Source organism: Setaria viridis, chromosome 2 (genome assembly GCF_005286985.2).
Source record: "Setaria viridis chromosome 2, Setaria_viridis_v4.0, whole genome shotgun sequence".
Taxonomy (NCBI): Eukaryota; Viridiplantae; Streptophyta; class Magnoliopsida; order Poales; family Poaceae; genus Setaria; species Setaria viridis.
In genome coordinates, this window is record NC_048264.2 from 26,067,480 (window position 1) to 26,094,498 (window position 27,019).

At 44.7% G+C, this 27,019-nt stretch overlaps 4 protein-coding genes across 4 annotated transcripts; all 4 read left to right on the forward strand.

Moving 5' to 3' along the window:
* Nucleotides 1-2,243: 2,243 nt before the first annotated feature.
* Nucleotides 2,244-7,674, forward strand: LOC117844201 (uncharacterized). Its single transcript, XM_072291843.1, has 7 exons — nucleotides 2,244-2,349; nucleotides 4,048-4,152; nucleotides 4,240-4,308; nucleotides 4,389-5,357; nucleotides 5,456-6,259; nucleotides 6,741-6,837; nucleotides 6,939-7,674. The coding sequence occupies exons 1-7, from the start codon at nucleotides 2,244-2,246 to the stop codon at nucleotides 7,672-7,674; spliced, it is 2,886 nt and encodes a 961-aa protein (XP_072147944.1).
* Nucleotides 7,675-7,707: 33 nt separating this feature from the next.
* LOC117844202 (uncharacterized) lies at nucleotides 7,708-9,847 on the forward strand. The gene is made up of 3 exons (XM_034724959.1): nucleotides 7,708-8,806; nucleotides 8,992-9,092; nucleotides 9,764-9,847. The coding sequence occupies exons 1-3, from the start codon at nucleotides 7,708-7,710 to the stop codon at nucleotides 9,845-9,847; spliced, it is 1,284 nt and encodes a 427-aa protein (XP_034580850.1).
* A 513-nt stretch (nucleotides 9,848-10,360) lies between these two features.
* LOC117845790 (uncharacterized) lies at nucleotides 10,361-12,399 on the forward strand. Its single transcript, XM_034726875.2, has 3 exons — nucleotides 10,361-10,576; nucleotides 10,694-10,799; nucleotides 10,901-12,399. Exon 3 carries the CDS (start codon nucleotides 10,955-10,957, stop codon nucleotides 12,200-12,202), a length of 1,248 nt encoding a protein of 415 aa, XP_034582766.1. The 5' UTR covers nucleotides 10,361-10,576; nucleotides 10,694-10,799; nucleotides 10,901-10,954; the 3' UTR covers nucleotides 12,203-12,399.
* A 393-nt stretch (nucleotides 12,400-12,792) lies between these two features.
* On the forward strand, nucleotides 12,793-27,019 carry LOC140221887 (uncharacterized). Its single transcript, XM_072291844.1, has 7 exons — nucleotides 12,793-12,828; nucleotides 17,247-17,834; nucleotides 22,721-22,801; nucleotides 22,884-22,937; nucleotides 22,971-22,994; nucleotides 23,200-23,294; nucleotides 26,743-27,019. The coding sequence occupies exons 1-7, from the start codon at nucleotides 12,793-12,795 to the stop codon at nucleotides 27,017-27,019; spliced, it is 1,155 nt and encodes a 384-aa protein (XP_072147945.1).

Consider the following 27,019-nt stretch of genomic DNA (forward strand, 5'->3'; position numbering starts at 1 on the left):
AATGCATCGCCATTTCAGATCCTGGTGCATTTAGTTGATATTAATAGTGGAGATGCTGCCACCTATGCTGTTAGTTTGATGTGAGATGACATCAGGCCACTTGGCTCTGAATTATTGATATAGTTCTGTGAAATTTTTTTTGACTACTAATCAAAATGTAGTTTCTATTTGCATTATGAGAGGCTAATGTCGATGCAAAAATGTTGAGGCTAATCCTTTATGGTTTGTGTGCAGATGAAGAGAGTTTTGGAGAAGACTGGCTGTTGATTTGTAGCACACCAAGTTGAACAATCCTATTCATCTGCTCAGGAAAAATGGTCTGATATCTGAAGTCACAATTACATTGAAGATGACATCCATGCATCTCTGATCTATCAAAGAATCATGGATACAAGTTGGTGGATGATGCGTTCATTAGAAACAAAATCTCGCTAATTGATAAAGTAATTGCCCTCTACGAGGTAATTGAATCTTCAATGTTACACGTCAAGCAGCTAGGAAAGTCTTTACTGGGTATATGCAGCTTCTATCAAGTTTTCGTTCATTGAATTGGTTTTGTTACATAAAGTGAATCTAATCACCGGTTCTTTTGATTTGCCAATAACCTTACGATTTCACTACAATAACCTTACGATTTCACTCAGCAACCTGCCCACCACTGCTAGGAGTTTATTGCAATTTGCAAAAAGTATGTTTTCATGCCTTGTGACATGAGTATTCAATAGTCATGGTAAGCAGAATAGTGAAACTTCTAGACGAGTGGTTTGACATTTCTTGTTATCACATTGGTAATTGTATTTAATTATAGTTTTTTCATTCGGTGCTAATTGCTAAAGCAAGGTAAACTATATATTAACTCAATTTGTGTATTACACTTGCTACATTTGTCATCTGAAGGATTAGCCAAACCAAAATAATCTCATTTGTATATTACACTTGCTACATTTGTCATCTGAAGGTAAATATTGAATTTTTTTAATGAAAAGAGGTTGGGTTTCTATCAGTAATCAGTATAGTTTCAGAGGAACAATGATCCTCAGCAGTAGGCAGAGTGAACTCGTGATTGGTACTCTCCCTCACTATAGCTTAGCAAATGCAGCGTATAGATAATTAGAGTTCAGATGCTAAACTTAAGATGAATAGAGTAGGTTAAACTCCGAAACCATAATTTCAATATTGAGATTAATCACTCGAACAAGCTTATGCTACTAAAGTCAACCCTCAAATTCTAAGCTCTAATCTTAATCCAGTGCTTTCCTTTGACATTCCATTTTGCTTTTCTCTTGAAGGGTGTTTTTGTTCGTCGGGTTGAGCCTACTGCTCCAGCAAGCAGTGTTTTGCAAAAGGTAACATGTAGTAATTAGATCCAGTTCACATATTGAATACCTTTGGTTGTCCTCTCCAATTTTTGCTGATCTGTCCCACATAATTTTTCTTCATCTTTCCACACAATTTTTCTTCTTGCCACATAAGTTTTGCTGCTGCCATGATTGATCTGGCACAGGATATTAGCTTCCTATTAGCAGCTTGATCTGTGCTGTTCTTGCCTCATAATTTTTGCTCCTGCCATGTTTGACAAAACATAGTGCTATATAACCTATCTCAGTTTGGCTACTTTCACTTGGAAGCAAGCTTTATTATTGTTTCCTCATACTTTTGTGATGTATTTTATACTTGCATCCATTTGCCAGCACATGCTCATGAAATATATCAATGAATATTAATTTTCAAGTCTCATGTATCTTGATGCAACTACAGTAAATAGTTACTAAAGTGTATCTTGATATAACATACACTTTAAAGAGTAATTATAGGTTTGGATTGATCTTCATCTGCATTTATTCTTACTTATAGCTGAGTGAACCATGGATCTTCATTTGTTAGCTATGACATATTATCAGTTAATCAATAATTCCCCTTCTTAGTGTATGTTATATGGACTTCTCGATCGTGAAAACAATTGCAAATTTTGTGGCAGAAGAGTGAAAGGGTATTTTGCCTCTTCTGAAATTTGTGCAGGGACTATCGTTTTGATGGAACCATCCAGGTCAATGCGGGATAGGAAACCTTTTACAGATCTCACCAACACAACAATCCAAGGTGAGGATACAGTTGGACATTTGGTTCGTGATGTACTATTGTTACTCATTGTGTCATTCCAATATGATGAAGGTACTCAAACCCCACATCATGTAGATCCTAAGGAACGTGATAGAGAGTGCAAGAGATTCCTGGTTGCAACAATGTCTGATGAGAAGAGGATTGAATATAACCGTACAATCCGTGAGAGGCATATGAGGAGAAAAACTGAACAGGGTGCCATTCAGCACATTCCAAACCATCATCAAGGTACTATTGTGTTCTTCAATTATCTCCACTCTTGCATCCTTATTTGTCATGATAAAATATTGACACTCTGGAGTTTACGTAGATGACACTGTACACATGGAGGCAGATGAAAACGATGGCTGGCTCCATAGGGGAGATTTGGGAGAAAATAAATACATACTTCATGTGGGGACAACTGAATCAGGTGCGTCTGCACACTTTTGTTGTTTTGGAAAACATGAATGTTTCAGAAGGTGCTTTATTTTTATACTCTTTTAAAGATGGAGATGTTGGTTTAATCAATGATGAGGCTCCATGTGGTGAGATGGAAGATTTATGTGATCAGAGTTGTATCAGCCCTCTGTGTGAAGGAGGTAACCTGTGCTTAATAATCATATGATATGGCTATGATTTCAGGAATTTCTAACTCTAAAACTTTTTTTAGATATAAATGCCGCATTACGCAACGATGATGATACTTTTGGTGACATGGGGACGTTTGGGATGAAAGTTGTAGTAGCCCTGTGGGTGAAGCAAGTAATCCCGTGCTGGCTAATTATTAGTGCCTTTTGATTATGAATGCTTCCTTTAGATGTATAATTTGTACCTTTGTTTCGTAATATTTCATTATATGTTTATGAAAACATCACATTAATTAATTATGTGGATGTTGGCAACATTTAAATATTGCTGCTATATTGGATTGTTAATTGCCATTATCTTTAATGTTTGATATAAATATTCTGACACATTGCTAAATATAACACATGGATCATATTTATTCTTCATAAATCAAACAGATATCTTGTTATTCTCAATGGTTGCCATCTTAATGCACCAAACACATTAACCAAACATCAATGCAACTCATTTTTTAGGTGCTGGATTAGAACCATGTTCCATGGATGATAATGACCTTACACCTAATGAGCCTAGGCGTAGAAGGGACAGGGCACGTAGGGTGGCAATGTCTCCAGGGCAGAGGGCTCTAATAAATAAGAGGCGGCGTGATTTGAGAGCTGCAAAGAAATTATTGATGACGCCACAGGACAATATAGAGAAAAGAAGATAGGCCAGCAGAGACTATAAAAAGATGGTTAAGGAACGACGGGCGAGCAATTTGCATCCTGACTCTATCGCTATGGCAAGCCCTCACTTTAGCCCGGAGCTGGTATTCCCTCCTGCTGATAAATCGCCGTTAAGAATATCAGATGATATGGAAATCCCCCTTGTAAACTAAACGGCATGCCTGTTTACATCCAGTCAGCTGTGGAGCAATCCCCTACAGTCGTTACCCCCCAGCTGGTCCCTGCAAACCACACCATCCATAGCAAGCCTGTGACTCCTGGAATTAGGAATTCACGTCTAAACCAGCGTAATCAAATGTTTGAAGCAACCATTGGCAGAAATACCAAACGGCCTGCTTGTGAAAAAATCAATTATACGAGCCAGCCGACTCAAACGTCTTGTGTTATGGACAATGGTAATTAGCTCACATCCTTTGCCCACCTTAGTATTCATATATTATATTATTATGATATTTAAAGTAACCTACATTTATCCTACTGCTATTCTACTACTAAAGGTGGCACCCAAATGGACGCTCGCGACTCCCATCCCTTCACTGCATCTAATGTATTTGGAGCGGGTAAAAAGAAATTCACTTTGCTTATTTGTCAATACCTCTTCTATGTCTCACCCGCAATTAATCTTTCGCAGAAAATACTAGGCCTGCACCTAATGATGCTACAAGTATTCAGACACAACTATCTGTTGTTGACGAGCTATATTCAATGCCTCCACATGCCTCCATGGAAGAGGACGGTAAATGTTGCACGTGCTTCCTGCATGCTATTATTCTACCTATGTAATTACATTTGTCTCATCACTCATGTGCTAATGTTGCATCAGATTGCGATGAGAACATTATATTTGAGGACGACGAGGAAGAGGATGAGGGGTACCTTTTTGGAGGCCAAGGTACACCCCGGCGCATCTATGTGACCTTTGACTTATCTTATTTTCAAAATCTAACACTTCATACTCGTGCTAATTATTAGAACCTGATGATTGGGAAGCTGATGAGGATGTCGATCTCGAGATGGCTAATGAAGATCCCAATGAACCCTATGTACTAGATCCATATGATGCGGTTTATGCCAATGTCCCTGACATGACGCACATGCTCAAGCCAGCGGATAACTGCGAGCACTGCAATGCAAAGAAGTTTGAGTCCGAGCCACCTGGATTCTGTTGTCGTAGTGGAAAGATTGATCTTTCCACCCATGAGACACCATCGGAACTCGTGAGATTGTGGTCAAGCTCGGACTCTGATGCTAGGCATTTCCGTGCAAACATCAGATATTTCAATGGCCACTTCTCTTTCACTTCTATGTACTGTAAGCTTGATCGTGTGACCACCGACGTGAGAAACTGTGGAATTTACACATTTTGTGCCCATGGTCAAATCTACCATAACATAAGATCATTTGGTAAAGAGGATGGTCACGAACCTGGTCACCTCGAGCTTTATTTTTACGACGATGATCCGTCTCTTGAGCATAGGCTCCGCAAGTGCCGTGAGAAGTCTGCCCAAGAAGACAGGGAAGTCATCCAGAGGCTAAAGGACATCTTACATGGCATTAATCCCTACTCAGAGAATCTTAGGAGTATGGGTCAGGTTGACAACCTTGAGGATTACCATGTTGAGTTGAACCTTGACCAACGGCTAGACCAGAGAACATATAACGTGCCATTAACGTCAGAGGTTGCTGCCGTTTGGATTGAGGGGAGCGAGCATCGGGGCCAGTTCGATAATAGTGTTGTCCTCCAAGGGAAGGATAGGTCGATCCATGGCATCCGGTCCTATCATGGGTGCTACGACGCTCTCTCATACTCGCTATTCTTTCCGAGAGGTGAGCTTGGGTGGCACAACTGCATTCCAAAATTTGGTGTGACTATGGCTGAAGTTAATAAAGCTCGAGCGATTCGCAAGGCGCGTGCTGATGGTGGTGGTGACGATGATGCTGGTAAATTCAGATGTCTTTATAGTGTCTTACAAACATTAGACAAATGTTTTACATGTTGTCAATCACGGTACTAACATGAACAATGTTTATGTGTGTAGGGTCTACTGGAAATAAATGTGTCTCCGTGCGTGATTACTATTGCTACAAATTCCAGATGCGGCCTGGGATTTTTAATCCTATACTACACGGCAAGCGTCTATTCCAGCAGTTTGCCATCGACACCTACGTTAAGATCGAAAGCTCGTGTCTAGACTACATCCGCAACAATCATGACATTCTTAGGGCTGACCTGTACCAAGGTTTGGTTGACAGCTGGCGTACGGGGGTGGAAGATGCTAATGAAGTTGGTAAGCGTACTGTGCTATCGCCGACTTTCATCGGAGGGCCCCGTAATATGAGACGTCGGTACATGGATGCGATGACTCTGGTGCGAAAGTTTGGTAAACTGGATATCTTCCTCACAATGACGTGCAATCCTAATTGGGATGAGATCAAGAATGAGCTTTATCCTGGTCAGAGTCCACAGGACCATCCAGATCTTGTATCTCGAGTGTTCAGGGCGAAGTTGGAGGAGCTTAAGAAGATGTTGATGGAAAAATACATACTTGGAAAGGTCCGTGCATTCGTATATGTCGTGGAGTTCCAGAAGAGGGGCTTGCCGCATGCACACTTTTTGCTAATAATGCAGAGGAAGTACAAGATCACGTGTCCAGAACAGTATGACCTGCTTATCTCTGCTGAGCTACCAAACAAGAAGAAGTACCCTGACCTCTACAGGATGGTGATGAAGCATATGATGCATGGCCCATACGGGATGCTAAATTCATTATGTCCATGCACAAGGGGACGTACTTCATGCAAGAACCGTTACCCGCGGCCATTCTGCGATTCAACGTCGCAAGGTAAGGATTCGTACCCCATCTATCGGCGATGCGATGATGGTTGTAAGGAAATAATTAGAGGTCACGTACTGGACAATCAGTGGGTTGTCCCATACAACCCATGTCTGCTGCGTAGTTTCAATTGCCACATCAATGTTGAGGCATGTAGTAGCATTAAATCCGTGAAATACCTATTCAAATACATATATACAAGGGCCATGACAGAGCATCTGTGGCTGTTAGGGAGGCTGGAAAAAAGATGACAAGGGGAACGTTGATGAGATCACATAGTACAGAGAGGCCCAGTGGGTGACACCTCCAGAAGCGATGTGGAGGATATATGGCTTTGACTTGAGCAAGAACCATCCACCAGTGCAGTAGTTGCAGCTTCATCTTCCCGACATGCATATGGTTACATATCATAAGCGGGACAAGATCGAACGGGTTGTCAAGGTCCAGGTGCTGACGAGTCAATGCTGACAGTGTACTTTGACTACAACAGGCTTCATGAGGAAGCTCGAGGAATCTTGTACCGTGACTTTCCAGAGCATTATACTTGGGAGTCTAATGGTAAATTTTGGAAACCAAGGAAAAACGCCGTATACCAGGTCGGGAGACTCGTATCCGCTCATCCGGTTGAGGGGGAACGCTACTTTCTTCGGGTTCTCCTGAACCATGTTGCTGAGGCTACTTCATACAGGGACCTAAGGACTGTTGGCGGTGTGCTCCTGCCCTCATTTCGTGAAGCTGCGGAGAGGCGAGGCCTAATCGAAGAAGATAATACACTTGATGAGTGTCTTACTGAAAACAGTTTGTTCCATATGCCATCCTCATTGCGTAGGTTATTCGCGATAATATTAGTATTCTGCGAGCCGAATGATGTGTTTGGGTTGTGGACAAAACACCTTGATGCAATGTTAGAAGACTACAGGCGCAACAATCCAAACCCGAGTCTGGTGGAACAGATGGTTTTGATTGACATTAGGAATATGTTGCAATCTATGGGGAAGGACATAAGGTCGTTCCCTCTCCCAGGAATTGACGACGCATATGACGACGCTAGCGGTATCCCTCGTGAGATATTTGAGGAGGCAAGCATTGATCAGGATCCGGAAGATGTGGGACTATCTGATTCCCTAAACGAGGAGCAGAGGGCTGCCTATGAAGAGATAATGTCCAAAGTGGACACTGAACAAGGCGGTTTGTTCTTTGTAGATGGACCTGGCGGCACAGGAAAGACATTTTTGTACAGGGCACTTCTCGGAACCCTTCGCAATCAAAACAAGCTTGCCATTGCTACAGCTACATCTGGTGTCGCAGCGTCTATAATGCCTAGTGGGAGGACGGCCCACTCATGTTTCAAGATACTCCTTACTCTTGAGGATGGTGGTTGTTGTAGTTTTACCAAACAGAGTGGTACTGCAAAGCTACTGTAGCAAGCATCTCTCATCATTTGGGACGAGGCGTCTATGGCAAAGAGGCAAGCTATGGAAGCCCTAGACAACAGCCTACATGATATAATGGGCCGGCAGGATCTACCGTTTGGTGGGAAGACTGTTGTCTTTGGAGGGGATTTCAGACAGGTTCTCCCTGTTGTACGGAAAGGATCCAGGGCTCAGATAGTCGATGCTTCTCTACGGAGGTCGTATCTTTGGGAATCCATGCACCACCTTAAGCTCATGCGCAACATGAGGACGCAGAGTGACCCGTGGTTTGCGGAATATCTATTGCGCATTGGTGGTGGCACGGAGGAGGTTAACGGAGATGGTGATGTATGTCTTCCTGACGATATATGTGTCCCGTACTCTGGGGATTCTGAGAAAGATCTTGACAGGTTGATTGAATGCATCTTTCCAAACCTCAATGCAAACATGACAAACAAGGACTACATCACCTCCAGAGCGATTCTATCCACACGTAATGATTGGGTGGACAATATTAATATCAAGATGATCGGCATGTTCCAGGGTGGGGAGATGGTGTACCATAGTTTCGACTCCGCGATTGATGATCCGCATAACTACTATCCGTCGGAGTTCCTTAACACATTGACTCCCAACGGGCTTCCTCCACATTTGCTAAAGCTCAAGATCGGCTGCCCGATCATATTGCTTAGGAATATCGACCCTGCGAATGGGCTGTGCAATGGTACAAGGTTGGTGGTTCGAGGCTTCCAAAAAAATTCAATCGATGCTGAAATTGTGCCGGGACAGCATGCTGGAAAGAGGGTTTTCCTTCCTCGAATACCGTTGTGCCCCTCTGACGATGAGATGTTCCCATTCCAATTTAAGAGGAAGCGGTTCCCTATTAGGCTCAGCTTCGCCATGACGGTCAACAAGTCACAGGGCCAAACTATACCAAATGTGGGTGTGTACCTGCCCGCCCCTGTGTTCTCTCATGGTCAGTTGTATGTTGCTATGTCTAGAGCCACAGCCAGAACAAATATCAAGATCCTCACCCTCCCACCTAACGTAGAGGCAGACGAGGAACAAACTAAAAGGAAGGAAAAGAAAACTGCTAATAAGAAAGTGAACGGTCAGGGTAATCAAAATAACAATGAACAAAAAGGTAGTTCAGAGAAGAAGAAAAGGGTACCAATAGTAGATGGCACGTATACGAAGAATATTGTATACAAGGAGGTTCTAACACCTTAGGCGAGGTAATATAATGATTATTCGTGCGTGTCTTACACTTTTCATTTATTTTTTAAAAATACTTAACTCATCAATTTCATGTTTCTTTGGTCTTGGCAGTTGCTAGACTTGAGTGGCATTTTCACTGTGTTTTTCTGTGGTATTGTGATGTCACACTACACTTGGCATTATATGACAAAGAGCTCAAGAGTGACAACCAAGTAATCATACTCACTCCATAATTTATTCCACCAGTAATGTTCATAGCAAGTTAAATAAAAAGATATCAATTGATTTTTTCTTTGGACTTTTTTATCTACTCAGGCATGCCTTTGCAACTTTGTCCTTCATTGCCGAGATTTTCCTTTTCATGTATGTTGGTATGGATGCGTTTGATATCGAAAAGAGGGAGTTTGCCAGTGACATGTCAGTTTAATGTACTTTCTAAAACTGACTGGTCCGCAACTTGTTCAGGTACTTTTATGTTAAGAGATGTTGACAGCAATTCCAGGATTATCTTGCATTTTAAATTTGAATGCACTCAAATATCATATCGATTCTCTACTCAAATCATTTTAACACTTCGTTTTGCATGATGGAAGGGTTACAGTTGGTCCTGATAAAGTAATAAACAACTTATTTACTTAATTCTGCTGTGTGGAAACTTTGATTTCCACTGCAAACTTTGCAATGTTTTTGGTTCTAATGATGACTTTTTGGGTATTGCATTAGATCAGGATATGTTTTGGATGCATTAGTTGCCTCATAATGGTTAACCGTGTTGTGTGAAATGTTGCTGGGTCCAAACAGCAAGCACCAGTAAATAACAACATTTTTGTGAACTGTTGCAGATGTTCATCGGTGATGGAGCCATTTTTGTGAACTGTTGCAGATGTTCATCGGTGATGGAGCTAAGCTTGTTCGAGATGCTTTTCAGCTGGCCAAGGAGAAAGCCCTCTGCATCATATTTTATTGATGAAATTGATGCTATTGGAACAAAGTGTTTTTCATCTATCTTCTAGCGCACGAAGCGAATGCCTGGAGGACAAGACTGCCAGGCATTGAAAAACATTTTCTTTGGTGCATCATATGCAAAAAAAAAAATAGGATAGATGGGGTGGCATTTGAATGACCTATTTTATATTTATTTCACGAATCCAATCTTGGATGATACACTTATTTCATATTTATACATGTTTTATACTTTTATTATTCTGTTGAATCCAATGTTTTGCAATATAAAAATTTTGTTGCCTGTAGCAACGCACGGGCACGATCCTAGTAACCTATAAGATAAATAAAATATTGTGAATTGAAAAATGATCCGAGCGTTGGGTAAAATATGAAATGTCTTTCCTTAGGATATATTTTTAATATGGTCATTAATATTCCTCCATTTTATATAAAAATAGTTTTTTTTAAACACATGCGGCATAGTTTCATAAAAAGATGAAAAAAAAATCACACAACTCCACCTGGAAGATCGACGAGCTTTGGGCTGGACATTGAGTCGTTCACGCCGGCGCGCTTTGTGGCTTCGGCCCATTCGGAGAGGCCCACGGCCCACTTTGAAGACGAGCATGAGGTTCCTCTACATTAAACCCCTCCCCTCCCCTCCCCTCTCCGCCGCCATTCTGGTCCGGCACAGGTGGAGCAGCACATCGGCACTTCCCCTCCCGGACCGGGCTACTCAGCTTCGCCGCTTGTACGTCTTCTGCACCTTCATCCTGTTTGATCGAAAGCCTTCGCCTTTGGTTTCGTTTAATCTGTCTTCTCCGTGATTTTTGTTACGCATTAGTGATGCCCTCTATTGCTTTTGAAGGCTGGAGCAGGCTCCTGGTTAGGTCGGTCGCACAGGAGGGGCTGCGCAATCCATCCATTTGGGATTTGGGAGTGGGATCTCTTTGCTACGTTCTGTCCTGCTGGAGGTACTCTTTCTTCATTCCTCATATCTTCTAGATCTAGCGAAGGCGTAGCTAATGCTTCTGTCGATCTGAATACTTCTGTTACTAAGTCCCCCCCTTTCCAGCCCCCTGTATTAGGTCAGGTCGGATCGAACTTGGAGTTGGACGTCCGATCAACCATGGGCCTCTCGCGGCGGTTTCTGGACCTGATCGTGGTAAACCGCGAGCATGCCACCAGATCGCTGCGCCGCATCGATCTGAAGCGCCTGGAACTCTTTTATCCAACGCCGCCGCCACCACCACCAGCACCAACCCGGCGGCCAACAACGACGATGGAGAGCATCCTGCATCCCGACCCGAACATTAACTCGATCGTGCAGTTCGGAGCCCACAGCTTGATGGAGATCCTGCTTCCCGACCCGATCTTGAAGTTCGGAGCCCACAGCTTGAGAGGTGCAGGCGGGCCGTGCGACTTAGCCTGTTACCCATTTGGGCAACGGAAGGTGCTCACCACGGACCAGGCCGGGCGCAACTTGCTCTACGACGCCAGCTCGCGCGACGTGGTGGTCATGCCCGAGTTCCGCAAGCCTAAGTTTCCTGGTTGCTTCTCGCTCTTCGTCCCTAGCGGCGTTGGCGAAGACAACTACTTAGAGGAGGAAGGTGAAGATGACCACGAAGGGGAAGGTGAAGTTGATGCCAAATACGAACGCGAAGGAGGTGGTGCCGGAAGCCTATACCTCATGGTGAGGTGTCTCCGAGAGGTAAAGACGTTTGATTTCGAGGTCTTGTTCTACGGCAATGGCAGGAAGACCTCGCACTGCAAGCTCCTTCCGCTGCCGCCCTTCGTCCTTGAGCCCATCCATCGGCATGAATACCCCGAGATTCGTTCCTATGCTGTCGTCGGTGGTGGCTCTCACATCTGCGTATCCGTCGACGGCAGAGGCACCTACACCCTGGACACGGTGAGCCACACGTGGGACAAGGTCGGCAACTGGATGCTGCCCTTCCATGGCAAGGTCGAGTACGTACCCGAGTTCAAGCTCTGGTTCGGCCTCTCCAGCGATGGCCGGCACTTGGCTGCTGCTGACCTCTCCACCATGGACGCCCACTCCCCGCCACAGGTAGCTGCTGGCCACAGCTGGGAGGAGTTCCAGCGTCCGGTGGAATGGGCAGAACGAGGACTAGATATAGATCAAGTGGGTGTTCAACTAGTCAACCTGGGCTCAGGCAGGTTTTGTATCGCAAGGTTCTTCATGAACTCGCTGGAGAGCGAAGACTGTGTCGTCTACTTTGCCATCTTGACCGGTGTGGAGATGGTCTCGTGTGTCCTCCCCAGTGGTAAAGTGGTACTCGACATGATCCCTCACAAGGCCATGTTTCATCTCAGGTCGACTGTGGACGGAGGTTACATCGAGCAATTGTTCTGAATAACTCAACTTTATCACCATGTGCCGTCTGAATGATTTTGTTGGGATTGAAAAGTGAGGCAACTGAGGATCCTGTACTAGTTTGTAATTTCAAAACCTGCACATCAGGTCTCTGCGTTGTTATTTCTTAGGTGCTGTTTAGTTCCCCCAGAATTCAAACTTTGTCACTATGCAAAAAGAAGATTCCCCGTCACATCGAACTTACGGTACATGTATGGAGTACTAAATGTTGACGAAATTAAAAACTAATTGCACAGTTTGGTTGTACGTTGCGAGACGAACATTTTAAGCCTAATTAGTCAACGATTGGACAATTATTACCAAATACAAACGAAATGCTACAGTGTGATTTTGGCGGCGCCAACTTCGCCGAACTAAACAAGGCATTAGTAACCGTGTAGCTCATATTGTCTACTGCAATGCAATGGTACTTAAATCGAGGAAGTTTGTTTGCTTGCCATGTTAGATTATTATATTCTCCCTTCCGTTTTCAAAAGGAAGACTTGGACGGGATTCCACATAGGGTGTATATTTTCTGCCATAATCTCTGTCCGATTGGTTTATTCCTGAAGCGCGCAGTGCCTTACCCCATGACGCCGAGGACGAGCAATGAGCTGAACGACACGGCAAGGCGAGGAGGCCAGCCAGGACCTGAACAAGATGCAACCGATTAAATGGATTACCCATCGGTTTCGCACTCCATCGGTGTGGATATTCTGAACATGATTACAATATTTTTTTACAACTATTTAGGCCAGGGATCATCAGGTAGCATACTCACATTCAATCTAGCATCATGTTCAAATTATAGCATCAGGGCAACAGGGCAGCGACATAGATACATATACACTTTTAGACCATATTGCCACTAAATAGAACGTCGTCCTGCTTGCCTTCAGCAGGCGAATCAATCTTAACTGAAGGCGTGATTGCCTTGAGTAGGAGAATCTTCGAGTCCTTGCTTGCCGGTACGGCAGCGCGAGCAACAGAAGGGGGTTGATTGGGCATGCGCCCAGAGTCGGATCCGCGCGACGACGACTCTAGGAAACGGGCCCTACAACGCACCTCCGCGACGAGATCGTCTGAGAGCACGAGCTCCACTACACATATGAGATCACAAAGCTACTTTCAGGGAGTGAGACAAGACCAAAAGAACTAAAGAATTCACTCGTTGACAAGAGTTTTACAAAGAAAGAGATAAAAACCTATTATCCATTATGCATATAACGGATTAATGGTACATCTAAATCGATAATCCTGTAGCCTCCTGTAGCAGCAGCCATTGTCGTCATGAAAAATGAAATCACGAGTATCATCATCAGAACAAAGTAGTCAAAGCCCTATCAGCAATAAATGACCTGCAATTTGGCACACCCAGCACATCAGAGCATGGTAAGAAAAAATCGACATAGAAAATAGATGCAAGCCAAAAAAAAGGGGGAAAACAGAAATATGGCTTACAATAATCTGCAAAGAACCATTGAGGCAGTAGCCATTTACCAAGGAAATGTTAAATGATATTTCTTCATGCACAATGAATTACTGGTCCGTAAGACACTCCTGTGTCTTTCTTCCAACCACATGTGCGAAGGGAAAAAAAATCAGAATGCCAGTAGCAAAGGTATTACACAAATAATAGCTGCAGTCCACACATGTACAAGAACATGATGGTTGAATCTCAAGGTCGCTCCCAGATTAGAAAAAAAAATCCAAAATTGGAGTAAAATGGTGACCATGGGTGTTGTCTCATTCGATATACATCAATTTCCAAGAAACCAAAAGTTATTTGCAATGGGATCATTTCAAAAAAATTCTATCTATTAGATTATACTCATTTAAGCCTTTATGGTATGGTATACAAGGAACCATTGTCAAGACTACGTAATTTAATGCATGATAGGACATAGAGCTACAAACTAATAGTTCTGACGAGCAGATATTTGTAGGACCATCTCTTCCCTGAGCAGCAAAAAGCACAACATATGGTTTAAAAATTTATTATGCCAAAATTACCGAAACAAAAAACCCAATTCTTGAGGACTTCCACAAGGCAAATCCAGTGGCGAGTTGGGGCATGCTAACACACAGCATACCTTCCACCATGAGTTGTGGAAAGTACGTTGTGTGTTAGCATACATTTCATCTGCTCCAACCATTAGCCTCCATTATTTCAGTATAATAACCCTGAGTTAGGGCATGCACTACCGGAAACAGTAACTTCGCCGAGTGTAAAACTTTTGCCGAGTGCTTTCCTTCGGGCACTCGGCAAAGGGCCTTTTTGCCGAGTGTATTCAACGTGGCACTCGGCAAAATTTTTACACTCGGCAATGAGGTCGTTTGCCGAGTGCCGTAAATTCGACACTCGGCAAACCTCTCAGTGACACTCGGCAAAAGTCTGACACTCGGTAAATCAACGGCGCGTGCATCGCACGTGTGCCGTCCGTCACTGGACTGGGGCGGCCGTTAGTTCTTTGCCGAGTGTTGGACTCCGACACTCGGCAAAGAGGCCCTTCGCCGAGGGCCGCCCTCCGACACTCGGCAAATCGAGAATGTCGCCGAGTGCCAACACAAGACACTCGGCAAACGTGTCCGTTCGCCAAGTGCCTAGCCCTGGACACTCGGCAAACATATTACTTCGCTGAGTGTAAAATTTTGGCACTCGGCGAACAAAAAAAAAAGTCGTCCCCTAGCCTCCACACTTTTTCTACTCCCCACGTAGGAGATTTTGTAATCCATAAGAAAAGTTGGTATATTTTGTGGTCTGTTTGCTATTTTTAATGAAATGATTGCATTAATAAGAATTTTTTTATTCATGTCAGATTTTAACTGCATGTACATGAAATGATGGTTTTTAATCAGTGGAAAAATTATATCCATATTATGGAGTCCGGATTGAGTTCTCAACCAGGAAATGAAAAGAAATTTTCAACATTGTTTTTAAAAAACACGACCACGAACGTGTGGTTGAATGGTGGTTAAATTCTAAAAAAAGCAAACGAAATCTGAAAATCACAAGATTTGTCAAGATGTCATGATATTATGTGTGGAGGCTGTGGTAAAAAATTGAGAAGGTTTTGCCCAATTTCTGACATATGATGCTTAGAAGCCGACGCATCTCCTCGAAGGATTCATAGAAGTTAGAGAGGACACAATAAGATTTGGAGTCCAAGTGACACTTGAGTTAACGTTTGGCTTCAAATCTTTTTGCATAGGCAACATGCAACACAGATTGGTTCGTGTCAAAATTTGGAAATTTTTTGGATGCGTTTACTATTTTTTATTGATTAAATGCAATTATAGATTTTTAGTAGATATAAATGCAATTTTCGCTATAACTGCATGAAATAATAGAACATTATCAGTAGAAAAATAATTTAAACATTTTTGAGTGATGTTGACACGATTTTGCCCAAGTATATTAGGAAAAGATCTGTAAAACATGTTGTTTAAGAAGGTACATGAAATATTAGTGTATTTTACCGAGTGCATAAAAAAACACTCGGTAAAGGTAGTTTTTGCCGAGTGTTAGATCGCAGGCACTCGGCAAAAAGGGTACACGGGCCCACTGCAGTATTCTCCTCCTGCTTTAAAAAAGAAAAACGTGTCTTTGCCGAGTGCCTTGGATCTGGCACTCTGCAAAGGAAGAAGGTTTGCCGAGTGCCAGATCCAAGGCACTCGGCAAAGTACCTGGCCGTTCGAATTTCTTTACTTTGCTGAGTGCCAGATCGCGGGCACACGGCAAAGAACCGGACTTATGTTATTCCCGAACCGCCGCGCGCGGCCTGGCCTCTATCCCAAAATCTTCGAGTCGCCCCGCCGCGCTCCTGTGCAACCCGCCGCCGCCACCCGCTGTCCGCCACCGCCGGCCGCTGCGCTCGCCCCGGCGCCCCGGCACCCCGCCGCCGCCCGACTCCGCGCGCCCCCGGCGGCCCACCGCCGCCGCCCGTGCCCCGGTGCCCCGGCCCGGCCGCCGCCCACGCCCCAACCCCGACGGCGCCGGCGCCCTTTTCCCCGCGGCCCGCCCCACCGGCCGGCCCCGCCCCGACCGTGGCGGCCCCGGCTCCGGCGCCCCCTGTCCGGCAGCCCGCCCCAACGGCCGCCCCCGGCCTGGCCCCGGCGTCCCCGGCACCGGCACCCCTTCCCCGGCCCATGCCCCCCTGCCACCGGCGTCCTGGACCCTGGTGCCCCGCCCCTAACGCTCCCGCCGCCGCCGGACGTCCCATCGACTTTCTAGGCCAGCGTCCCTCACCCTTCCGGTAATGAATATTTCTTTTTCAAGTTACAAATTCAGAATTAGGAAGTAGGTTAAAATTAGAAATTAGAAATTAGAAATTGTAGGGCTGTAGTTGTAGAAATTAGAAAATGATGTTTTTCTTGAGAATCTAAGGTATAAGAATGTTTGTGGAAGTCGGCCATCGTGCCGTTCCTTCTTTTGTACATGTGGTTGTCGGCCATCGTGCCGTTTCATTTGATGCAGGTTATGGAAACCTCCACGTGCAGGGGAGGTGCTGCCGAAAATTGTAGTTGACAGTTGTATGTTCTTTTTTTTGCAGGAGAGGCTACGTTACCGTCCTCGAGTCGTCACTTTGTACGATAGCAAGGTGAGTCATCCTATACCTCTATTTCCGTATGATGTTCGTATATCACGTAACCTAGTTAGGCGTCTCCTGTTCGAAAGAGATACGGTTGGAAATATGTAGATGTTTGCATATTTATAACCGTATCTGTTTCGAATTGTCCACGTCACTTTGGACAGCACGAGGATGTGTAGGTGGGTTTAGTTTCCATAGTCTACTCCGATCCGAGTTAGAATTTCGGCAGCACCTCCCAATTGTTCTCCGGATACACAATCTCCATTCCAGGACGTGTATTTGGAGAACAGCGGGGAGGTGCTGCCGAAATTCTATCTCGGATCGCAGTAGACCATGGAAACTAATCCCACCTACACATCCTTGTGTGGGATTAGGACCTATCTTCACCTAATAGATAATATAGGAACGTGTAGATGCAACGTGAGTTTTTATATTACTTGCTGATATGCTAGAGGATAGAGGATCGTCAGTGGATGTACACGGGCCGATCTAGTCAGAATTCGTTGACCGATGAATGGATAAACAAGACCGATGCTTTCTTGGAACGGGCATTTGCAAGGATCAAAGGAGGAAGAGATACTTGGTGTCCATGTAGCAAATGTGGAAATCTGCGTCGGCAAACCAAGTTAGAAATGGGTAAACATCTTGTTAGGCATGGTTTTACATCAGACTATACCATCTGGATCTACCATGGTGAATTCGATCGTGGGAGGGACGAGGTCATCAGACAACGGATCGAGCAATATGATGATGACGCCGGGGTGGGAGACATGTTAGATGACTATCATGAAGCTCGTAGGGAGGAGGAACCCGAGGCTACCGCAAAGGCGTATTACGACATGTTGTGTGCGGCACAGCAACCCCTTCACGGGCATACCAAGGTCTCTCAACTGGATGCCATTGCACGTCTAATGGCTGTGAAGTCCCAGTTTAGCTTGAGTCGAAACGCCTTCGATGTTATGTTGACAATTTTTGGGAGTCTGCTCTCGGAGGATCACATCTTGCCAAAGTCTATGTATGAGGCACAAAAACTTCTTCGTGCACTTAAGATGCCGTACGAGCAGATACATGCTTGTCCGAAGGGATGTATCTTATTTAGAAAGGAATATGCGGAATCAAAGTACTGTGTAAAGTGCGAATCGTCTAGGTTCCTGGAGGTAGACTCTGGTGAAGGTCAGAAGAAGTAGCTTGCAATTCCTGTGAAGATCCTTCGGTACCCTCCCTTCATACCGAGGATCCAACGGCTATACATGTGTGAAGAATCCACGAAACAAATGACATGGCACAAAACCGGACGTCGATACAATGCTGAGAAGCTGGTACACCCATCCGATGGCGAAGCATGGACAAAGTTTGATGCGATTTATCATGAGAAAGCTCGAGAGGCTCGTAATGTACGTGTTGCGCTCGCAACAGATGGGTTCAATCCTTATGGAATGGCTGCCGCCCCGTACACCTGTTGGCCTATGTTCGTTATCCCCCTGAATCTCCCCCCTGGTGTTCTCTTTCAGCGACAGAACATATTTTTATCGTTGATAATTCCAGAACATCCAGAAATAATATGAGTGTGTACATGGAGCCTTTGATTGATGATTTGGTCCGTGTATGGGATGAAGGGGTATGGACATACGACCGTGCTACAAGGACAAACTTCAAGATGCATGTTTGGTACCACTACTCCCTGCATGACTTGCCAGCATATGGTATTTTCTGTGGTTGGTGTGTTCACAGGAAGTTCCCATGCCCAGTATGCAAGGCTTCTTTGAAATTCATTTCGTTGACGAAGGGTGGCAAATATTCTTCATTCGACAAACATCGACAATTCCTTCCTCCTGACCATCCTTTCAGACGAGATATTAGAAATTTTACAAAAGATGTCGTAGTTAACGACCCTCCACCGCAGATGCTTACCTTAGCCGCGGTTCGTGCTCAGTTAGACGCTCTTGAGGTCAACAATCAAGATGGTTATTTTGTGGGATATGGCGAGCAACATGCTTGGACTCAGAGATCGTGCTTGTGGAACCTCCCCTATTTTGATGATCTTCTTCTCCCACACAACATTGATGTTATGCACACTGAAAAGAACATTGCCGAGGCAATTTTTGGTACAATTATGGACATTCCTGACAAGACAAAGGATAACGTTAAGGCTAGAGTGGATCAAGCAATGTTATGCAACAGACCAAAGTTAGACATGGCGCCTCCCAGAGCAGGCAAGTCGTGGAGAAAGCCTAAGGCTGATTTCGTCCTGACGAGGGCCCAAAGGAGGGAGGTATTAGAATGGTTCCAAACGTTAATGTTCCCTGATGGGTATGCAGCAAATCTGAAGAGGGGAGTGAACTTAGCTACTATGCGAATCAACGGGCTCAAAAGTCATGATTATCACATATGGATTGAGCGCCTACTTCCGGTGATGGTTCGAGGTTATGTCCCTGAGCATGTGTGGCAGGTACTAGCGGAGTTGAGTAATTTCTTCCACCAGCTTTGTGCTAAGGAGTTATCTCGGACCATGGTTGACGAAATGGAAAGAATGGCGCCTGTGTTGCTCTGTAAGTTGGAGAAGATCTTTCCTCCTGGCTTCTTCAATCCGATGCAGCATATGATTTTACACCTCCCTTATGAAGCACGAATGGGGGGGCCTGTGCAAGGCCGTTGGTGCTATTCAATTGAGAGGTGTCAAAAGGTTCTTCGAACTAAATGTAAAAACAAATGCAAAATTGAAGCCTCCATTGCAGAGGCATACATTCTGGAGGAGGTGTCAAACTTCACAACAAAATACTATGCTGACAACCTTCCTAACGTGCACAATCCACCGCCTCGTTACAATGACAGCGAAGTTGAATCGAGCCTTAGTCTTTTTCGAGGACAACTTGGAAGTGCAAGTGGTGCGACACAAAAAAAATTGAAACATAAAGAGTGGCGCACTATCATGTTGTATGTATTGACCAACCTATCCGAGGTGGAGCCGTACATACTGTAAGTTCTGAACAAACTAGTCTTTTCTGAATTTGTCAGTATTCTTCGACATACTATCATGTTTCTCGTTGGTACAGGGAATTCCATCGTAAGTTCTGGCATAATTCAAGGGAACCTACCCCACACGAAGCCGAGACTCTTCTCAAAGAGGGTGCAGGAAATGGAATGCCCAATTTCATTTCTTGGTTCAAACATAAGGTACAGTCGATTTTAGCTCGTACTTAGCTTGATTAGAAGTTGATCGTATATGCGAATAATATAACGAACCACCCTACTTCAACTTGCAGGCTCAAACCGATTCGTCTATGAATGCCGAGTTGAGACAGGTTGCCGATGGCTGTGCCTACAGGGTCAAATCTTTTACCGGTTATGATGTAAATGGATATCGCTTTCACACAACAAGCCATGAGCATAGTCGGCCCAATCAAAAAATGACAAATAGCGGAGTTTTTACGCTAGGCTTTGATGGTGTAGAGTACTACGGAAGAATTGAAGAGATATACGAACTGACTTTTCATGGTTGCAAAGTTCTTAATCCAGTCATATTCAAATGCCATTGGTTTGATCCATCAGTCGTGAGACGGGCACCTAATCTTGGGTTAGTCGAAATTCGCCAATCATCCGTCTTAGAAGGAGACGATGTATACATTGTGGCTCAATAGGCCACGCAAGTTTATTATTTGTCATACCCGTGCCAATCCGACGACCGTCTTAAAGGTTGGGATGTTGTGTACAAGGTATCACCGCACGGTAAATTACCTGTACCAAACAATGAAGATTACAACATTGACCCCAACACATATGACGGAGATTTTTTTCAAGAAGATGGGCTCGAAGGGAATTTTGAGATTGATTTAACCGACGGTATGAGAATGGAAGTGGACAATGAAATAGTTGCTGACGATGATGCTGGAGAGGAGGTTCATAATATGAAGAAGTTAGAATTACTTCAGCGGTTACAGTTAGGACAGGAGATTGATGATGACACTCCTCCTTCGGAGCACGAGAATGATTTTATTGACACACGTGACAGCGATGATGATGAGACTTATGATCCAGCTAATCCTAATCATGACGATTATTTCTAAGACATGTATGGGCCGTACAAATTTATTTATTATTTGTCATACCATGTTATTTATTAAGTATGTTTACTTTATTTTGCACATCTTATACACTATCTGTGCTAATTGGTTAACTCTTGGCAAATGCAGGTGACTCAACAATGGTGAGTGGTACAAGGAAGATTGCAGCACTTTACGAAAAATTAAAAGCTGCAGCTTCAGGGTCAGGTACAAGGTCAGACGCATCGAGAGGTCGAGCGAGGCATCGAGGGAGGGGTGGAGGCAGGGGTGATGCACAGGCCAAGGAAACGGAGGGGGCACAGGTCCTTGCTAGAGGCAGGGGTCGGGGCAGGGGTCGAGGAAAGGGTAAAGGGGTGAGGCCCCCCTCGCCTGCGCCTTCGTTGTCGTCGTCGGAGGAGGTACCTTCCGCGCACGCCTCTAGTGACGAGGCGGAGGTAGAGCAGGAGCAGGAGCAGGAGCAAGAGCAGGAGCAGGAGCAGGGGCAGGAGCAGGAGTAGGAGCAGGGGCAGGAGGCAGGGGAGGAGGCAGGGGATTCGCAGTCCAAGATCTGGTTGCGAGGTCCCTCGTCCCTCCCGAGGCGACCGATCCCTCTTCATTTACGCCCACTGATTCAACCCATCGGGGCAAAGTAAGTTCCTTTACATATTCTCAGTACTTTTGATATGTTGAAATTTACAATAGAAACTAATAATGTATATTACTCACTTGTGCAGGAGTTGGACTAAGCTCAGTGGGGGTGCCCACAACCGCAAGGTCAACGGCATCATCGGTCTTTTGTGTAGGCTACACTTTCCCGGTCTAGTGGTCTTCGCCGGACAGGAGGAGCCGGCCTACACGTGGGACCACTACGTCGCCGCCGCCGACGTCGGTGATCGTGACCACAGGCAATTTGCGAACAAGGCGGAGCGGGTGAAGGCCGAGCTGTGGGTAAGTATTCGAAGCACTAGATTGCTTAATACACAAGTTTCGCTAGACATTCTTGAAAAAATACTTGTTTGCAATGTGTCTATACGCAGGACTTTTATAGATGCCAAGAGGGATTCGAGGCTAGGGCGGCCTCCGTCATTGAACAAGCCGCCAAGAAGCTCGTTAAGGACATGCACTACGAGGCGCGGGTTCAGGCCATCATCGACTTCTATGCTGAATACAAAAGGATGAGGGTCAAAAAAGAAGAGGCCAGGACAATGAACCTGACGAAGGAAGAATTCATGATGGTACGTACAAAAAGTTAATATTTAGTATTTTTGAGATTAATTACGCTTCACTTCTTTTGTTATATGTCACACACTTGATGATGTAGGTGCCTCCGTGGTGGTGCCGATCCTTTACCCGATGCTGGGAACAAATGGTGGACGTGTGGTTGCAGCCCGGGTGGTTGGAGAACCACATTGCTTGTCGGGAGCGGTGTCTGCAGATGCCATATGCACCACACCATCAAGGCAGCCTGAGCCTTGATGAATACAAGGAAAAATGGGTACGTGAATTCATTTCTTTATTCTCACACATAATGCACATAATACTGCATATTTTGTAATCCTTTTGTATTTTTGCCGCAGACGTCATCACATGAAGGCCAGGAGTGCTCCTGGTTCAAGGCATGGGTTATGTCCAAAAAGGGCAAGGCCTCGGCAGACATCGACTTCAACCCGGAGGACCCGCCCGAGGCATACAGCCATCCCAGCATCCACAGCCGCGTCACCGAGTACACAGCAATGGCGAGGGAGGTTCATGGGCCAGAGTTCGATCCGAGCTCTCAGGATATAGATCCTGAAATTGTGATGAGGGTGGGAGGAGGGAAGAAGCATGGCAGGTACTGGATTGGAGATAGTGTGATCGACACTGCCAGTACTCCCACCCTCTCCCAGATCCGAGCAAGGAGCACGGACTCGAGCCCCGCGATACGGGCACGGCCTACAGCTGCACAGTTACAGATGCAGGCTCTGCAGGTTATTCCTGTTTCTTTAATTTTTCATTCATTTTGTTCATATCTTGGCATTGGCAATAAGACATTGGGATGAAATATTGTAGGCCCAGGTGGAGGTAGAACGGAAGCGCCGGGAGGAACTAGAGGCGAGGATCGAGGCGGATCGGCAGGTAGAAAGGCAGAGGACGGAGCAGATGTTCCAATACATGCAGAGTGTCTTTCACAGTTTAGGTCAGACTCCACCACCTATGCCACCGAACCTATTCCCGCCACCTCCACCACCTCCTGCAGCTACTCCTGTGAGTCACTCTCAACCTTACAATCAATCTAGAGTTAAACTAGAAACTACAGGCACTACAGACTTACACTAGAAAAGTGACTAATGCAATCTCTATAACTTTGTGCAGAATCAATCGGCAGCGTCCAATGCAGAATTTTCTTGGGAGCAGTGGCCACCTGCACATACTCCTCAGCCTCCTCATCCACCTCATCCTCCTCATCCTCCTCAGTGACTTGTGAACTAGAGGTGTTAGCTGTGGTAAAACTTGTGAATTACCTGTTTTGACGAGAACTTGTGAATGTTATTTGTGTGCTTGTGATGCTTGTGCTGCAATTTATATGCTTGTGGTGTAATTTATATGCATGTGCTTCTCTGGTTGTTTTTTTGAGAGGGGTCTTTTATACGTAACATTTTTGTTTTGTAGGGGGAGCTCGGGCACTTTGCCGAGTGTTAACACTCGGCAAATAGGCCATTTTCTGTTGAATCGACGTCTTTGCTGAGTGCATTGCCAAAACACTCGGCAAAGGTGCCAAAAAAATTTTGCAGGAGGCCCGTTTGCCGAGTGCCAAGAGAAGGCACTCGGCAAAATACGCAACTTTGCCGAGTGCCGCTAGCAAACACTCGGCAAATGGCTGAAACAAATTTGGCGGGCGGGGCCTCTTTGTCGAGTGCTGCATAGAATACACTCGGCAAAGATTAAAGGTTCGCCGAGTGCAATGTGTAAATACACTCGGCAAAGGTTAAAGGTTCGCCGAGTGTCATCTTAAATACACTCAGCCAACTTTATAGGTTCGCCGAGTGCCATGTATAAATACACTCGGCAAACTTTATAGGTTCGCCGAGTGTCCGCCGTCTGACACTCGGCAAAGTAGCCGTTACCGTCGCTGACCGTTACCACCTTTTTGCCGAGTGTTATATTTTGCCGAGTGTATTGTGGCACTCGGCAAAGACTTTGCCGAGTGCCCGATGATCGACACTCGGCAAACACACTATTTGCCGTAGGAAACTTTGCCGAGTAAAGGTCGCCGAGTGTTACACTCGGCAAACCCTTTGCCGAGTGTATTTGGCCCTTCGCCGAGTGCCTGGGGCACTCGGCAAAGTTATTGTTTCCGGTAGTGATGCTAATTGCTAACATAACATGCTTTCCACAAGTATGATGTGTGTTAGCATACATCTCACCATGAGAAGAGATTTCTAGTTATGTCTAGGGTTATTAATTGTGAAAAATGAAATTACGCCACTACAAAATAACAAATGGTGAAAGAACTGCTCCATTTCAAGAACTGCTCCATTTCCTTCAGTACTCTACGGCTTATACGTAATCAACATGGCAACCATAAGACAATATTCACTTATAGCCAAACTCTTTAGTTCATCTGGCAGTACGATTGACCTCACTCCTTTGTATTTAATAGTTGCACTGATCAACTCATTAGAGTTATGGAGCCTCTACTGAACTTTGTGGCATACATCTCATCTGAATGCACTCTTATTAAAGAATCAAAGTATTGGGACACCAAAACAAATTATGAACTTCATAAAAAAAAATATGAACCAAATTCAAGGAGGTGTTAGAACACTGCACTAATCTTGTTCTCGTTGTGAAATCCTGGATGTGGTAGTAGAGGCGGAACTGGAATTATAACAATCCAATCTATAAAGTTGGATGAGAGAAGTCAGAAATCCATTAAAAAACGATTTCCTCGCAGTGAAAAACCTGCAACTCACCTGCCAAACGTTGAGATCCAGCTTGTCGTGTTGTGCTCCTCCCTGCTAGATCTCTCAGAGTTGAGGACAACTCGCCAAAGATTAACGCCACCCCTTCAACTGCATGACACATCCACGACGCCTAAATCGGCATCTGAAGACAGGCAAGCCACCGCTTCTCATCGCGAGTGGGGAGTCTGACTGCCTGGGGCCGCCGGGATCCGAGATAATGGCACCTCCAAAAGGTAATATTGGAAGAAGCACATAAAAACATTAGAAACAGGATAACTTTCTGATCTTAAGTAAATAAACATGTCATGTAGGTGTACACAATCACTATCTAGAAGGCCAAGGGTTTAACTCATATGAAATTACTCTTCCAACGGTATTTTAGTGAAAGTGTTGGGTTGGGTATGACAAATCATGCAATGAAGTTCAGTTTATAATATTATATGAAATGCCATTCAGATCCTTGAACTTGCATATTGAATCATTTGCATATGCATATCGTGTAGAAGTTAATATCACCGACGGAACCTACGAGCTCCCCCCATGCAAGAAGAGGAACCAGCAGCTGATCAGCATCACGTGGAAGTCGAGCTCGAGCAAGAGCAAACCGAAGATCTGCTAACATTTTCTGAACATGAAGGCAAGCCTCGGAGCATGTTTCCTGTTTTCTAAACTTATGCAATTATATTGATGCTTATGCTTGTGCATTTACGTTTCTAGGAGTTGATTGAAACCATAGATGCATGAACTTAGTAACCTCTTGATCTGAACACTAGTATGATAAGTCGAGTAGATGCAATGCTTAAATAGGACACGGTAAAAGTCAAGTGATTGCCTGTCACTCGCGAGCTATAGGAGTTGATTGATTTACTTATGTTGCAACCATAAGGACGATGGACGGGGTTGGGCTTATGTTCGGTACTCGGTGGTTTGCCCCGTCTATCTTCTTAAAATTGGACTAAGGTTGAAAAGTGTTGGTATTCATGATCAAGTGTTTGAAAGTACTAATCTCATACCTAGTATAGTATGGGGAAGCCTAGTACATGATTGAACAGGGACGTGGTCGGTACGGCACAGATCAGGATTGTGGAGCCTTGTACCAAGGAAAGTGGACCCGACACGTATCTAGGGATCGATGGGGATGGCTGACAAGTGAAGTGACCCTTCATGGTGCGCGGATGTCGTGGGATTAGGTTCGTCATGCATGGTTAATAAACTTGAATCAATTCGCCTACCTCTCACAATTTGGGACTGCTTGATCGCTATGCTTCATTGAGTAAAGATGGAACACAATGATGGTATTAATCTTGATGCTTGTCATTAAATTGTTTGGAAACAATGCTTGCTTGCTAATTTATACTGGTTAATAAATTTAGAACTTGTGGCTGAAATATTGAAAGTAAGGATCAATCGTAGTCGCTTTTGGCAAAAACAAACCCTCAGCCAAAGAGCCTACATGTCTAGGAGTCACTGAAGTAGTGCTCACCTGTCGATTAAGTCTTGCTAAGTATTAGTTGCTCAGCCTTACTTGTGGCATAACTTTTCAGGTAATGTCGATGTTTCTAAAGTGGCTGCTAGCCTCACTTGCCTACTCAGCTCCCTCCGAGGTCGGTCGAGTGGGATCCCTCCTCGAATGGCGAGGACAAGGGTCATTGATGTCATGGTTAGCTTCATCATGATATCGTGTATCGATGTTTAGCTTCCACCTATTTTACTTCTTCGTTGTTTGAAACCTTGCAAACTATGTTTGAATTTTGCAAAACTCTGGTGCATTAAAAGTTGAACTATATTAATGTGATTAGAATGTTGTAATCTCTGAAACCTTTTACCCTCGTGTGAGCAATGCTTTCTCGATCCTGAGTTAAGTGGTTTATCGGATGAAATCTGATGGACGACTAAGTTGACTTGTTTAAGGTGCAGGATCACATGTTAAGCAACTTAAGTGCATCTTGGCCAGGTTAATGTAGGCGGTTCTGCCACAGCTTTGAGAGTGGTGAATTTGGGCATATTGCGGCAAATTGTCCAAACAAGAAGAACAAGAGCAAGAAAAGTGATGATAACAAAAAGAGGAAATTCTATAAGAAGAAAAAGAATGGCCAAGCCTACTATGTTGAGTGGGATTCCGATGCTAGCTCCGACTTGGATGATGATGATGATGAGAAGCCCTCAAAGGGAATTGCCGGCATCGCCATCAAGGAAGCTCCATCACTCTTCTCTTCACCTTTTTGTCTTATGGCAAAATGA